Genomic DNA, 15567 nt, shown 5'->3' with positions numbered 1-15567 from the left:
GGTGACTTGGGTCACTATTGGCCACAAACGAATGCCAGAACCACAGGGAATCTGTTACCTGGGGTTCATGGGGATTCACAGGCAAGACCACCACCAGCCTGGGCAAATTAGGTGAGTGGGGAACCAGATTACAGCCCCACTCATCCCCCCAAATGGATGCCTTTGAGCAGTGCACAACCTGCACATCCATACGTGGTGGCTCTGACTGCAAACCCCTCTTTCAAAGGAGAGATGTAGAGAACATGTAAGCATTTCTTGGGGGCAGGGCTCACCACCTCGTCTTTCTCAGGAGGACCTTGACCCAGCCAAGGTAAAGAAGCCCTGAGGGTGGGGAGGGTGTTGGAGGCAGTGAGGGAACAGTCAGAGGGCAGGTGGAGAAGAAGAACCAAGTGCCCCTTGGAAGCCAAGAGGAAGAGGCAGATCCAGGGGCCCACCAACCCCCTCCATCGACTTACCCCAGCCCACGATGCTGAGTTTGAGCAGGTAGCCAGGGACGTAGGTGCCAAAGACCTCGACCACCAGTCGGTAGAGGTTGTAGCCCTCGAGGCCCATCCACGAGAGGCAGGCGAGCAGGGAGAAGTGCAGGAAGATGGCGCTGGCGCGGCAGGCGGCCTCGGAGCCTGCCAGGGCCACGGGCTCACTGAGCAGGAAGCTCACGTCCAGCAGGAAGACAGCCAGCAGCAGGTTCATGTGCACCTTGATGGTGTAATCCCTAGACTTCCTCCTGCACAGGTGAGGGTGGCGGGGACAGATGGGCAGGTAAGGTCACTCTGGTGGCCAGTGAGGGAAGGCAGGGAGGTGGGGGGAGTGCCTGCTCCTCCTCTTCCTCCTCCAGGCAGCCTTCCCAGGCTACACATATACACATGCACGTGCACAGGCACGCATACACTTCCTATCCTGCTCCTGTGGCTGCAGCCAGGCTGTTTTGCACCTACCAAGTGCCCAGCACCCATAGGCTTGGGCACCATGCGTGTGTTTAACAGCAGCCTTAGCCAGACACAGCAAGGAAGACCCATCCGCCACTGCACTCAACAAGGTGCTCCCCAAGCTAGAAGAAAAAAAACAGGTTTTTCTTTTTTGGCTTTGGAAAATCCATGTTCTCCACCCGTGTTCTGTGTCTGCCTGTCTGTCAGCACAACTGTGACTCTGAGAACGCAGACTGCGTGGCCTGTGCCGTCAAGGTTGCAAGTCTGTGTGGGCACATCCCTCCCAATTCCTGCCCAGGATTCTAGGTGGTTCAGCGCCCTGTCAGTCCTCGCTCCCTAGCTCCCCTCACCCCCAATGCGCTCTGCTCAGCACCATCCACTGCCTGTCCCAGAGGGCGCAGAAGAATACCCGGGCCCCAAGGTCACTGTCCCGGACTCCCACACCCACCCTGCCCCTAACTCAAGGCTCCACCCTAGGCTGGTCCCATTCCCCCCCAGCCTCAGTTTACTCATCTGTGAAATGAGAGGATGTTTCCCGCTCACAGGGTTGGGGTGAGGGTTGCACGGATGCAAAGCATCTGGCAGAGAAAAGATGCTCCGTCCCCAAGGGTTCCTGTCCCTGTGTCCCTTGGGCTGGAGAGAACTCTGGAGGCTCTGTCTGTCCACAGCGGCTGCTGCCAGGCAGCTCCGGGAATCAGGGCCTCGTGGGCCCAGAGCCAGCCTGCTGAGTTCAAGCCTGTTTCGGCCACTTCCCTGCTGTGTGACCTCGGGCAAGTCGCTTACCCTCTCTGAGCACTCTTTTATATGGGCCTTGTGAGGATGAACCAAGTCCACACATGTAAAGCACTTAGAACAGTGTGTGGTATGTGGGAAGCTTGATTAAGTGTTTACCGTTATCATTATCATCACCAGCATATTATTATGTGGCCCCCAGCAGTATCACATCTGCTTATTCAAAGGCAGAAATTAGATTCCGAAGTTAACCCCCACCCCGCTGCTTTTCTTCTTTTGACGGCTGCACCTGCAGCATATGGAAGGTCCCAGGCTAGGGGGCAGATCAGAGCTGTAGCTGCGAGCCTACACCACAGCCACAGCAACGCCAGATCCAAGCCACATTTGCAAGCTACACCACAGCTCACAGCAACGCCGGATCCTTAACCCACTGAGGGGGGCCAGGGATCGAACCAACATCCTCATGGATGCCAGTCAGATTCTTAACCTGCTGAGCCACAACAGGAACTCCACCTCTCCCAAATTTAAATGCTGGCAGTTAATATAAACTATAAATGCTGGGTGCCCACACACCACAGATCTGAGGAGGAAATGCGACCCCCAGGGGTGAGCTGCCTGCGCCTCCCAGGACTCCCAGTCCATGCATGCTTTACGGGGTCAGTCAGGCCCATCTCCAGGGCGGGGGGCGTCCTCCATGGTTGTGGGGTCCCAGCCCAAGGCCCTGCAATGGAGGAGCGCCCTCCCCTCCACCCTCCCTCCACCAGGCCTACCTGGAGCAGAGGTAGGCGGCGATGGTGAGGACGCAGGCCAGGGCGGAGATGACACAGCCCACGTAGGAGAGGAGGGTCAGGTAGTGCTTGTGGGCGGCGTCCACCTCCACGGAGGCCACCTGGGTCCACAAGACAGGTCAGGGCTGGCCGCAGGGTCCCCAGCTGAGGGGTGGCCCAGATGGAGGGCTAACCCATGGTCCCTGGGTGGCCTCGGGTGTCTATGAACCACTCCTGCCCCCCAGCCTGAGCAGAATGTGGTCTCAGAAGTGCATTTTTCACCACGTTCGCAGGTGGATCCCTGTTCCACCAAGGTCAGGAACCCTCCACCAGAGAATCCCTTTTCTGTCCTGCCACTAATTATTTTTCCATAACATTCCACACAGAAATCAGTTTCCTGTGAGGGAGGGGGCCCCACACCCAGAGAGAGCTGGAAAACCATGCTGCTCGTTCCCGATGCTGGGAGAATGAACCTAGGACACAACGCTTCTGAGATCTGGGGGACACTGAATCCACCAGCAGGGCCTCAGCATCCCCTCGAGGGCTGTCTAGCAACATACTCCGGACTTCCCCCCGGCCCTGCGGAGTCAGAAGCCTAGGCTAGGACCAGGAACCTGCATTTTTATCAAGCACCAAAATTTGGAAATAAAGAGCAAGGACTTTAGAGACCAGCTCTTTTACTTACTACTAGCTGTGTGACCTTAGGTAAATTGCCTAACCTCTCTGAACCTCAGGTTCCTTATCTATGAAATGGGACAAGGGGAATCACCTCAGGGCTTGTTGAGGGGAGTGAATGTTATATATGTGAAAAGTGGCGGGCACACAGCAAGAACACGGCCTGCGTGTGGCTGCGGGGCGGGAGGGGACCACGCACCATCAGCACCGCAAAGTAGGTCAGGTGGTTGCAGAGGCAGGACGTCTGCGTCTCTCTCCTGATGGTCTCACACCCGGCATCGCTCCAGCTCCCCGGGCTGCTCACTGAGGAGGGGCCAGCACGGGGCTCTGAGATCAAGGCCAGCACCCCACGCTACCCCACAAATGCATGGCTGTGTCACGCTTCCGAGCCTCTGCTCCCCTTGGCAGATCCCTAGCCTGCCATTCCTCCCTTTTCAAAGCCCACCTCTCTCCAGGAAGCCCTCCTTGATTAATCCCATCTCCCTCGCCCTCCGGGACCCCCCTTTCTCCTCCAGTACCCGAGCAGCTCAGAGACCCCTGCACACTCACATGTCAGGTCTTCGACCCAGAATACACACTGAAGAGTCACATTCTTCTGCAGGGGCAAGAAAGAGGAGGAGTGGGTCTCGTGACAGCTCACTGCTTTATGGGCCAGGCTGAGCGAGTCAGCATCAGGCCGCCACCCCACTTGGACCTGACCATCAGCCAATCAATCATTTTGTTAAGACAAGTGACAGGAGGACATGGGCAAACGGGATCCCTGTGTCTCCTTGCTTTGCTCACACTCACCGGCTGTGGTTGGTGCTGGAAGGTAAGCACCACGGGCTCCGAGAGGTTGGCAACTTTGGTGTTCTCCACGACAATACCCAAGACCTTCTCTCCCAAGACCTGGCTGGAATTCTTGTCCTAAATATGTGGCGAGGAGGAAGAGAGGAGGGAGGGAGTTCAGGACTGAGAAGGAAAGCCCAGAAGTTCCCCAGGCCTTCCAGTCCTGTCTCTGCCCAGCACATTGCTCTCAGATGCTGATTCTCCATCTGGAAACAATTCTTGCCCAGGTAGTCATTTGCACTCTAGTAAGAACAACGCCATTTCGAGCCCTCCCAGGTCTCAATCTCCCAAGGAGATCTGCATGTTGCCGACTGACTTCTGACTTTATGAGACCCTTGGAGGAGGGGGCCGGGCTTCTGCCTGCCTCCCACCTCTCTGTCAGAAGGGGAGCTGCTTTCCCCAGGGGAGGGCGTGGCCATGAGCCCATACCTGGAAGAGGGCTTGGCTGCTGAAGTCCACCAGGAGGAGTCTCTTTTCAGCCTCCTCCCTCCGGCCTTTGGTCTTCTGGAAGACTGCGCGGGGCAGCAGCACCGAGTACTCCAGGATCTCGCTCTGCTCCTCCTGCGGACCAGGGTCCCATTGGGCCTCTGCCAGAGGCGGACCTCCAGATCCCCTCCACGTCCCCCCAGCATGCGCCTTCCTGGATGCCGCCCTCTCTAAGCCCACCTGCTTCACGAAGCCACGCCTGACTCACGACAGCCCTTCTCAGCCCTCCTTTCCTTGGCACTGGCGCCAACTGGGGGCCTTGTGGTTAGAGAGCCCAGGGCTCCAGGGGCCAACAGAGATCATGGGGTATCCTGGCATCTAGACCTCCAGCACTGGCTCTGCCTATGGCATCCTGGCGCACTGCAGTCTAGGAGGGGCGGGAAGGGCAGCCCCATCTAACCAGGCTTATCAAGGGGCAGGCTCACAACGGGAGCTGGGGGGGGGGCAGGCATGGGCATTTTGGCACTGGTCTTCTATCAACATGGAGGTGCCACAGGAGTCCCCAGTACAAGGACCAGGTCCCTCTCCACCACTGTCCCCACCCTGTGCCAGGAAGGGTGCTCAGTGCCACCAGGTAGCCACTAACTGAGCATAATCCTTGGGCCTGAGGCCCCCTCGCTCAGCACACACATGGCACCCGACCTCCACGTCTGCATCCCACCCTGGCTGCTGACCATGACCCCTGACCTCCTGCCGGGCGTGGATGTGCAGGTCCTGGAGGCTGGCTGTGGGCCGGAGCTTCCACACCGTGGCGTTGATGCGGTCCTCTTCGAAGGACGCCGAGTCCCCTGTGAAGCTCACGGAGGTCAGCTTAGACTCCAGGCTCTGCAGCCGCCTGGCGGGGGGAGAGAGGAGCTGCTGCTCAGTGTGGATCCGAGGGGTGCATGGGCAGGGAGACAGAGGGAGAGACTTGGGCAGATACGCAGCAAAGAGGGTTGGGGGAGGGAAGAGAGGGACGAAGAGAGAAAAACAGCCCCACGAGCGTGGGGCAGACAGAGTGCCCTGGGGGGTGGCGGGGAGGAAGCCAGAACATTTGAGCAAACGGGAAAGGAGAGGGTGGGGAGCGATCCCCAGACTGGGTTCTGCCTGGACCATCCACTTTGTGCCCTGGAGCAGCCCAGCCCTCCCTGGGCCTCAGTCTTCTGAGCTGTAAAATGGGCTGATCCTGGGAGGGGGCGGCGGAGGGCCTGGGTGCCACTGCCCTGGATTGGCAGGTGTGATCTTTGTTTTTATTGACTCAGGCAGGGGAAGGGCTGGGTCTACCGGCCTGTGTCTGGATTCCTCCAGGAGAAGATGGAAAGGTGAGGAGAACATTCCAGCCCCGGGGAGGTTTCCACTGGGCCTCCTACTCCAGGGGCCTCCCTGCCATGCCCAGGCCATCACACGCGGGGGAGCCACACTTACTGGCTGGCAGGGATGAACTGGTGCCTTCTTGAAGTCTTCTGAGGGTGCTTCAGAAGCTGGCTGAGCAGCTGGAGATCTCTCTTGAGCTCACATATGTCCACCGAGGCGTTGTGGGGGGTCTTTGGAGGGGGGTCTGGGGGAGAGGGACAGACACACCCACCAAAGGCTGTTGAATGAGATGCCAGGCCACGCTCATCACATTCCCCATTCAACATCCTGTGATTCGGAAACCTTCTGTTCCCATTTTACAGAAGAGGAAACTGAGGCTCCAAGAGGTGGAGGGAATCCCCCCAAGCCCCCTAGATATTCGGAGGCCAGACAGGGGCTCTGCTGTAGGGAAGCCCGGAAACTGCAGCCCTTGCAGGCTGGGCTAGGACACATCCACCCAGGGTCCCTCCTGACCACACGCAAGGAGCTGGGAGGTACAGTTCCCCAGGGCCCACAGCCGGCCAGGGTCCTTCGGGAGGGACTGGGGGCAGTGGGCTTGTGGGGTGGCTCCAGGCCCTCCATGGGCTGGAGACTCAGGCATCTCCAGGGGTCAGAGGGGACTTAGATGGGAAGAGGGACACGTGGGGAGGGAGCATGCCCCTCTGCCATCAAGGAAGGCAACCGGTAGGCACATCTGAATTTACAAGGCAGAAAGCCTCACATGAGCTTATTTGAAAGCCCTGGCTCATGCCTTTTTTGCCTTTTTTTTAAAAAAAAAAAAAACACAAGCAATAACAACTCTCCACAAGCCAAATAAGACCAGGCCAGATCTGTCTTCACGAAGCCACTGTGCAGCTGGGCCTGGCTTGGCCCTAAACCCTCCCAGGTTGGGGCAGAATCCCAGCCTGGGGCCAGGGAGCCCCATCTACCACCCATCCATGTCAGAGCCTGGTTGCGATGCTGCCATCCCAGCACTTTCATGGCCCTGGAGCTGCTAACACATCAAAGCCCTGCGCCCTCACCCCTGGCAGCTCCATTCCAGCCTGGAGCTGCATGAAAGAAGCCACAATCTAGGAAATCCTAGACCCCAAGTAAAGCTTCCAGCTCCTTTCCCTCCCAGCAAACCCCCCCCCCAACCCCCAGCACGGGCTGGGAGGCAGTGGCCACACCCTACTTGTCACACCCTGGGCAGAACACACAGTCTGTGGCTCCAGCCTCACTGCTTCCTGACTTTGGCCTCTCTTGCCCTCCCTGGCCCCCCACGCCAATCAGGTACTGGGTTCAAATCCTGGCTCTGTCCCTTACTAGCTGTGCAACTTTGTGCCTCTGTGTGCCTCCATTTCCTCCTCTGGGAAATGGGGATAAAGAATCTATATGACGCTGAGGAAGCCGATTTTCCCCTCTGGCTCCTAACTACCAGTCCCATCTCTCCATTCTGTGGGTTCCCAGCCAGCTCACTCCTCATCGTCCTTCACCTGGACCCTCCCTGCAGTCGCTGGATGGGACTTGGCCCATCCGCCCTCGCCCCTTCCTTCCTGCAAAGCTCCCCGGAATGCACTGGGGATCACGCTCTTCTGCTCCTCAGACCCTTTCCAGGGCTCCCCAGCGCCTGCGAACAGAGCCCCGGCTCTGCCACCCGACCTTCCGCCCGGCTGCTTGGAGCCCGCCGTGCATTCGGCCTCCCTGCCTGCCGGCCTCCAGCCAAGCTGTTCCTTCTGCCTGGAAGGCGCCTTACTGTGGAAGGAGAAGACGAAGCCAGCTGCCCTGGGCAGACTGGTGTTCTGGGGGCTCCACCAGGAGCGGACGGAGGTGGCAAACAGCGGGCTTCCCTGGGCCACGCTCTCCTGATGCCGGAAGCAGAGGAGGTCCGAGGCTTGGTGGCTCAGCACGAAGTCGCTCTTGCCGTAGCGAAGACGCAAGTGGCCGGCACGGCGGTCCCAGTAGAGGCAGAAGTGGTAGAGGCCCCTGGGGTGGGGGAACGGCCAAGACGCTGGATGGGCGCCGTGGAAGGGCGCGTGGACCGTGAGGGCCTCCTCGGAGTTGCGGATGGAGATGTGCAGCTCGGCCGTCCGCTCGTAACGGAGGCTGCTCTCCTGCGTCTGGTTCCGCTGGCCACAGAAGCGGAAGTCTTCCCGGGAGCTCCCTTCGTGGGCACCTGTGAGGAGGCACAGACCGGAGATGGGACCCCGGGGCAGGGCAGGAATGCACTGGGCTCCGGGGCCAGGAGCCGAGTACCTGGGACCCGCATGCATTCCAAGGCCTACACCTGAAAGGGTCTACAAAAATGTGAGTCTACTCTGCTCAAGGATGATCGGCTTCAAAGTATGAAGAGTTTCCATCGTGGCTCAGTGGAAACAATCCGACTAGGATCCATGAGGTTGCGGGTCTGATCCCTGGACGCGCTCAGTGGGTTAAGGATCCAGCGTTGCCGTGAGCTGCGGTGGAGGTTGCAGAAGCAGCTTGGATCCTGAGCTGCCGCGGCTGTGGTGCACGCTGGCAGCTGTAGCTCCAATTTGACCCCTAGCCTGGGAACCTCCATATGCTGCGGGTATGGCCCTAAAAAGCAAATATATATATATATATGAAAAGAACAAACTCAAAATCAATTATAATTTCAGGAGTTCCCGTTGTGGCTTAGCAGTAATGAACCCAACTCATATCCATGAGGTTGTGGATTTGATCCCTGGCCTCGCTCAGTGGGTTGAGGATCCAGCGTTGCTGTGAGCTGTGGTGTAGGTTCCAGATGCAGCTCAGATCCTGTGTGGCTATGGTGCAGGCTGGCAGCTGTAGCTCCAATTTGACCCCTAGCCTGGGAACCTCCATATGCTGCGGGTGTGGCCCTAAAAAGCAAATATATATATATATGAAAAGAACAAACTCAAAATCAATTATAATTTCAGGAGTTCCCATTGTGGCTCAGCAGTAATGAACCTGACTAGTAACTGTGAGGATGCAGGTTCGATTTCTGGCCTCACTCAGTGGATTAAGGATCCGGGGTTGCTGTGACTTGTGGTATAGGTCACAGATGCAGCTCGGATCCTGGGTTGCCGTGGCTGAGGCGTAGACCAGCAGCCGCAGCTCCAGTTCAACCACCAGCCTAGGAACTTCCATATGCCACAGGTGCGGCCCTTAAAAAGGCAAAAAAATTTTTTTGAATCGATTATAATTTCAAAGGCAATAATATTTAAAATAGTAATAAAATATTGAATGAGGCCGTGCCTAACATAGACAGTTGTACAGGCTCTACACTGCACAAGGATGCTCTGGCTATAGAGGTGAATAGGGCCAAAATTCAGTCCATGTTCCCCACCACAGGCTGTGCACTGTGGGGCCACCTCTGTCAGAAAAAGGGGTGCCTTTTCCTTTTCTCCAAGGTACCATCCGCTCACTAAGCTGTGCCTGCCCACAGGGGTTAGTGGGTGTCTGGCAGCGGTCCTAGACGTCCTTAACCTAAGAATGACATTTTCACGTACGTCCCAAAGCACGTCCAGGAAAGCCTACCTTGAACCAGGAGCAGACCCAGCAGGAACAGGGTCTTCTGCAGCAACACCTGGGCAGCCGTCTTCCTCCCCATGGTCACCCTGAGAAGGCAGCACCTGAAAGAGGCCAGGAGTGTTAGCCGGGAGCCTGGCCAACAGGGTGGCTGTGCCAGCCCTGCAGAAGGGGGTGCCCGCGCAGCATGGAGGTGGCATGTCAAGCGGAGAGGCAAGTGTGGAAACAGTCTGTGGGCCTCCCCAGAGCTGCCAGCAGCTGAGCCTCAAAAGGCAGCGGCTGGGGCGTTCCCATGGTGGCTCAGCGGGTTATGAACCCGACTAGCATCCATGAAGACGCAAGAGTTCAATTCCTGACCTTGCTCCGTGGCTTAAGGATCCCAAGTTGCCATGAGCTGTGGTGTAGGTTGCAGAGGCAGCTCGGACCCCCTACTGCTGTGGCTGGGGTGTGGGCTGGCACGTATAGCTCTGCTTCAACCCCTAGCCTGGGAACTTCCACATGTCATGTGTGTGGCCCCAAAAAGCAAAAAAAAAAAAAAAAAAAAAAAAAAAAAAAGACACAGGGCCTGAATTCAAGTTCCACTTCTCACTTGCTGCATGACCCCAGGCAAATCACAGAAAACAGAACAAATAATAGCACCTCCCTCCAGACCCAACAGGGATCCAGCTAGAATTTGGGTGGGGGAGGCTCTACAGCACCACCCTCCTCTCTCCAGACCTGCTAAAGGACAGGAGTAAGGGGAAGCTCAAGGCTCTCCTCCAGGAACTTCACAGTCATCATGCCTAAGTTGGACACCTCCTTCAAGAAGCCTTCCTCAACTCCCTCTACAGTCTGTCTGAGCCTCCTTTTGAAATAAGAGTTTTAATTAAGGAACAACCCCCACCCCCTTGGCTAAAAAGGCAGCTGCAAGCCTTTTCAGCTCTGCTGACCTCATACCATCCTTCTTGTAATAATGTAGCAACTATGTACCCAATGTCTAAGCCAGCAGCCCTGCTAATCATGTACCCAGCATCGCTTATCAGTTCCGCTTCTGTAACCTTGCTGGCTCAGTTTCTTAGGGAGGAACACTGTCTGCTTGGGGAAGGGGGAAGGTCCCGGGGATGCTTACATGGGAAAATCAAGACCTTGTAATGTATAAAAGTTGCTGAGAACAAAGACCTGGTGCTCAGACTCTGGAGGTGACTCCTCTGAGCCCGCACCGGTGCTGAATAAACCTTGCTTTTCCACATCTCCGAGTGCCGTTTGTCTTCTGCTGCTGCCATGGTTTTTTGGAGTTTCTGCAACACCTTTGGTTCCCACCACTGACCAGGGCCTACTATAGCCTTCTCTGGGAGGTGCAGGATGGTGCACCCCTCCTCAACCAGCCAGGGAGCTCCCAATCCATCTCTTTGCAAAAGGGCTAGAGTGCACAGAGCTTACTGGGCAGGTGGACAGTGAGGGAACTGGAGTGAAGGATCAGTGTGGCCAGGGCGCCCTCTACAGGGACTAAGAGGAGAAAGGAATTCCTGTTATGGCCAGCAGGGGGAGCCAGTTCGCAGGGCAGCTGGAAAGGCAGAGGGATGTCCCAGTGGGGCAGAAAGACAGAGTCCAGTCCAAGTGGGAGGATGTAATTTCCCTCAGCCCCATCCTGGTGTAGAATGCACCCTTCCCCACAGCCTCTATTATCTGAGCACTTGCTATCCGCCGGCCTGTGCTGACCCACCCCCTTCACCTCTATTAATCTTCATTCCAACTCTGTGAAGTATACTCTACCATTGGCCCATTTCACAGACAGGGAACCTGAGGTCCAAGGAGTTAAGTGACTCGCTCAAGATAACTCCAGAAGCCAAGAGCTTTCCCCGCCTAGTCGGGACCAAAGTGCCTGGCAGGGAACCTGGGTATCTGGTATTTACAGAGAGATGCTAGGTGGCCTGGCCCTCTCCACTGCCGGCTGACCCTGAGACCAAGCTGAGTGCTAGCAGTCACGGAAGGCATCCTCCTCCTGCAGGGAACTGCATATGGGCCCCCACCATGGTGACAGATGTTACCATCTGCCAAAAGCCAGACAAAAGAAAGCCTGGTAACCTAGGGGCATGCGAGGAGTCTGACTTTGGGAGGAAACCTAGGAGGGCTTCTAGGAAGAAGTGACTTTTGGACAAAATATTTGAGAATAGCATTAAATGGCCCAGGTAGTTCATTGTCTCCTTCTCAGGCTGGGATTTCCTTAAATCAACCTGTTCCCCCGAGCTAGAGCCAATCTCCCGAGTCCAACCATGTGTAATAGAACCCCAGTTTCTCAGGTCTGGTCGGTTGAATCATTGGCCACTGGTTGATTAGGCTCTTCATCCTGCCTTGGTGGCATCGCAAGATCCCACAGGAGGAAGTGAGAGTGTTGGGGGAATGGCCACTGTTTCCTAGGTCGTGATTGTGAAGGTTTCACTCTGCATCCTCTCTGGGCATTTTGGCTCCTTTTGTTTTCCTTGAGGCGGGGAGAAGGAAGGACTTGTTGCTTGCTGCCAGTAAAGAGAACTCTGGGGATCCTTCCCAAAGCAGTGTCTCTCATTTTGGCCTTTTCGAAACTGCCACCCCAGACCAGCGGAAGGAAACCCCGCATCCGGGACAGAAACGGGACAGAAACAGAAGAGAAACATGTCTCTCCTGGACCCTTTCGCTTCTCTTCTCCTTTCTGTCAGTCCCTGTCGCTGTCTGCTCCTGATCGCTAATCCCAATGTCACCTCCTCCAGGCAGCACTGCCCCCCCACCACATCGTGATTGCTGCTCTATACTTGTGAACTTAGAGCTCACAGATCACTATCAGAACTTGGCCCCAGTTCTCCAACTTATGGCATTTGGGTCAAGGCTCAGAGAGGGCCAGTGACTTCTTGACATCACACAGCAAGCAAGGATGGAGCTGGCCAGAATCCATGTATCTGTCTGGCCCACTGACCTTCAAAGTGAGTTACCACTGTCAGTAGACAGGGTCAGGACAGGACAGAATTGTCTGTTTTCTTTCTTTCTTTTTTCTTTTTCTTTTTTTTTTTTTTTTTTTTTTTTTGTCTTTTGTCTTTTTAGGGCCACACCTGTGGCATATGGAGGTTCCCAAGCTAGGGGTTAAATCGGAGCTGTAGCCGCCGGCCTATGCCACAGCCAGAGCAATGCCATATCCAAGCCACGTCTGTGATCTACACCACACCTCACGGCAACGCCGGACCCTTAACCCACTGAACGAGGCCAGGGATCGAACCCACAACCTCATGGTTCCTAGTTGGATTCATTTCTGCTGCACCGTGACGGGAACTCCAAGAATCATCTGTTTTCATCAATCCTCCTGGATTGACCTTTGAGAGCAAAAAGGCAGAGTCAAGGAGCGAGCTCCCCATTAGTATAGGGGCACAAGTGAGGCTGCACCATGGTGAAGTGCCATGGTTCAAACAGACAGGGATCAGTGGCCTGACCTGACATTCCTGGCTCATCCCTACTGTACCCTGGCTGCTTCCCCCAAGGTCAACTCTAGCCCCAGTGATACTCTTGGTGAGATTAAAGAGGTAGGGGGTGTCTGGCTTCCTTTACCCCCCCCCCCCCATTGAGTGGTCTCTGGAGCCAGATTATCCAGGTTTAAATCCCAGTTTCCCTCCCATTCACTAGCTGTGTGTCCTTGGGCTAGTTACTCACCCTCTCTGGGCCTCACTTTCCTCATCTGTGAATAGGAACAAAAATCAAGCCTACCTCAAGGGTCGCTGTGAGAATTAAATCACTTGCTACCTGTAAAGGACTTAGAACTGGGCCGTGCACATGGCAGGCACCATGGGTGCCAGCTAATATCTCTGTCTACTTCCTGACCAACTCATGCTTACCCTTAATTCAACCCCCTGGACTTATCACAGGTCCTTGCTCCTACGCCTTCCCTCCCACCCTCCGTGCCACCCCTTGTGGCCCCCGAGAGCCAGCTCAACCTCCAGAGCACCTTGACGGGAAATTCTTGGAGCATGAATTTTCCTTTCCCGGAAGACCCAAACTCCACCCAGAAAACTTCCCTCGTCACAGTCCGGACCTGAGCTTGTCCCCAGCAGCCTCTGATGGACCAGAGGGCTGGACCGAGACACCATCTACACCAGCAAAGTGAAACCCTCAGAGCCACCCTGTGACACTGGTCTTACTGTTTTGCCATTTTACAGATCAGAAAACTGAGGCTAGATCCCCACCACTGGAGCCAAGACGTGGACCTAGGTCTCACCCTAGAGAAGTCCTTGCAGAGGGGGCGCTAGCAAAGTTTCTAGAAATGCGTGCTCCCCTGGCCTTCAGAGACCCTCAAAGAAAAGGACAGAAAAATGGGTTGTGGGGGAGGGGGGCAGCCAAGACCACAGGCAGTAAAGACGACTCCAGCCTGGGAGGGAGGCTTTGAGGACCAAGGGCCCCAGGGATGCTCCCACCCTCCAGTTCCCGTTCTGGAGCAGCTGCCCTTGACCTCAGGCCTTCCGTAAACACGCAGAGAACGGAACGGTCTGGCCCAGCTTGACACAATGGGGGTCCCCATTGCAGAGTCCCCAAGGATCCAGGCAGAGAGGAGGCGGCCAGGGCTCATCTAAGCTAAGACTCCCCCGCTGCCCATCCCCAGGGCAGGCTGGACCCGGGAGGAAGGGTCCCAGTTCCCGCTCAGGCCCAGCCCTGCCCATTCTCCTGATGGGGGAGAGGGCGACGGGCAGGGGCCCCGTGGCTCACTTTCTCCCCGGGGGCCTGAGTCACTTCCTCTGCCATCCGTGTGGAGCCACGAGTCACCGCTGGCCCAGTCCCGGCTCCTGGAAAACCCATTTCCTCAGAGGATGGAGGTGGAAGTTGAGTGGACGGGACCTGGGCGGCTCTGGGGTTAACCCTTTGCAGGCAGACACCTCCCCAGGAAGAGGACTTGGCCCCGGGCCCCACCCCTCTCCTCCTCTTGACCTGAACCAACACCGTGGACACAGACTTGCCCTCCCGACTCCAGTGCCCATCTGCCGTCAGAATTCTCTTCTGTGTTCTTAGTGGGACGGGGCAGGCGGGCAGACCACGACCTGCACTCAACCCTAGATGCCCTCCACTGCCACAAGGAGCTCCTATCAGAGGCATCCCTACCCACCTGTGGGTCAGAACCACCCCCAGGAAGTTCACTAAAATGCAGATTCACAGGCCCTTGCCACTGAGGGGCCGGATGCTATGGGGTGGGGGCGGGGGTGGCAGGGCTCGGGAGTCCGGCTTTAGCAAGCATCCATTTGATGGACACTCCGAGGGCACAGAACCACATGGTTGTGTGGCTGGGATAACACCAGTTGGCCCGGGTTACAGAGTCAGAGGCGGGTGGGGCCCCGGCTCACTCAGGCAGTAAAGGGTTGGCCTTGGAGGGGACTAGGGCGGCCTGCCTCCCAGTGGCGCCTCTTCTCACTGACGGCAAGGAGAAGTCGTGCTCCTGGGTGGCTCACCTAACATTTAGCAGGGTGCCCAGAACCTGGAAAGGGCGTCCCAAGGCACAGCTGGGGGCAGAAGGGCATGGGTGGGGGAAGGGAGCCCCTGCCTGAGGGGGTCTCCAGCTACAAGCCTGGGTTCGCCCTCCTGGGGGGAGGGACCGCAGGGAGAGGACCCCTCACAGCTTTCCCCGTTCTAGCCCCGCCATCGGGGGTGCCCCGTGGAGCTGCTGGGTGTCCCCCTGAGCCCTGGGGAGAGGGCCTCAGGAAGGAAGGATTTGGTCAAGAGAGGGGTGGGTCAGCGTGAAACCTTTGGGTGGAAGCACACACGAGTGTGGATGTGGGTGTGTGTGCACGTGTGAGTGTCTGTCCGTGGGTGTGGGTGTGCAGAGGAGCGAGGACGAACGTTAGCACAGAGCGGAGGTTTTAGCAGGTGTTTCCTACAAGGGGAGGGGGGCTGAGAGGACCCTCCACCGGCCGCTTCCAAACTCCTCTGTAAAAGTCATTCTGAGAAACACCATGTACCCAACAAACAGGAGGTGCCCCCATCAGCCCCGGGCGGGACCCCGGGCCACACCTCACTCCCAGCCCAGCCCCCAGCCCCCCGGCAGTGCCCGCAGCTCCTGGGAGCACAGCTGGCAAACACGGAGCCCCTGTCCCCTCCTCGTGTTCCTGCTCCGCCAGCCGGGTGACTGAGGCCCAGGCTAGGTGATCCCACAGAACTCCCCCAGGAAGGGTGTTCTGGCCTGGCTGGGGCAAACACAGTGACTTCAGGTTTCAGGAATTTTTCAGCAATAAAAGAGAATAAAAATTAAGCTAGCTGCCTGCCCCCAGAGGCTGGCGGATGCCAAGGCCTTTGCCTGCTCACTGCCCAGGCTGCGTCTCACATTCTTGCACCAGACCCGCTGGAAGGCA

The 15567-nt window shown here is 56.9% G+C and overlaps 1 protein-coding gene across 17 annotated transcripts in view; it reads right to left on the bottom strand.

Moving 5' to 3' along the window:
* Nucleotides 1–15567, bottom strand: part of ADGRG1 (adhesion G protein-coupled receptor G1) — a 42889-nt gene that overhangs the window by 4874 nt on the left and 22448 nt on the right. For 14 of the 17 annotated variants that reach the window (XM_084958271.1, XM_021093328.2, XM_021093338.2 and 11 more), the window contains 10 exon segments: nt 9248–9342; nt 7482–7901; nt 5819–5951; nt 5102–5249; nt 4358–4489; nt 3890–4006; nt 3650–3695; nt 3300–3403; nt 2429–2547; nt 456–724 (listed from right to left, as the gene is read on the bottom strand). In XM_084958271.1, the coding sequence (XP_084814397.1) occupies nt 456–724; nt 2429–2547; nt 3300–3403; nt 3650–3695; nt 3890–4006; nt 4358–4489; nt 5102–5249; nt 5819–5951; nt 7482–7901; nt 9248–9342 (1583 nt within the window). 17 annotated transcript variants of the gene reach the window in all.

The sequence above is a fragment of the Sus scrofa genome, chromosome 6 (assembly GCF_054392235.1).
Source record: "Sus scrofa isolate SSC_HxYL_T2T_F1_AM1 chromosome 6, Sscrofa_HxYL_maternal_Yorkshire_Landrace_v2.0, whole genome shotgun sequence".
NCBI lineage: Eukaryota > Metazoa > Chordata > Mammalia > Artiodactyla > Suidae > Sus > Sus scrofa.
Note: the sequence above shows the minus strand (reverse complement) of the source record. Positions and strands in the feature narration are given on the sequence as shown.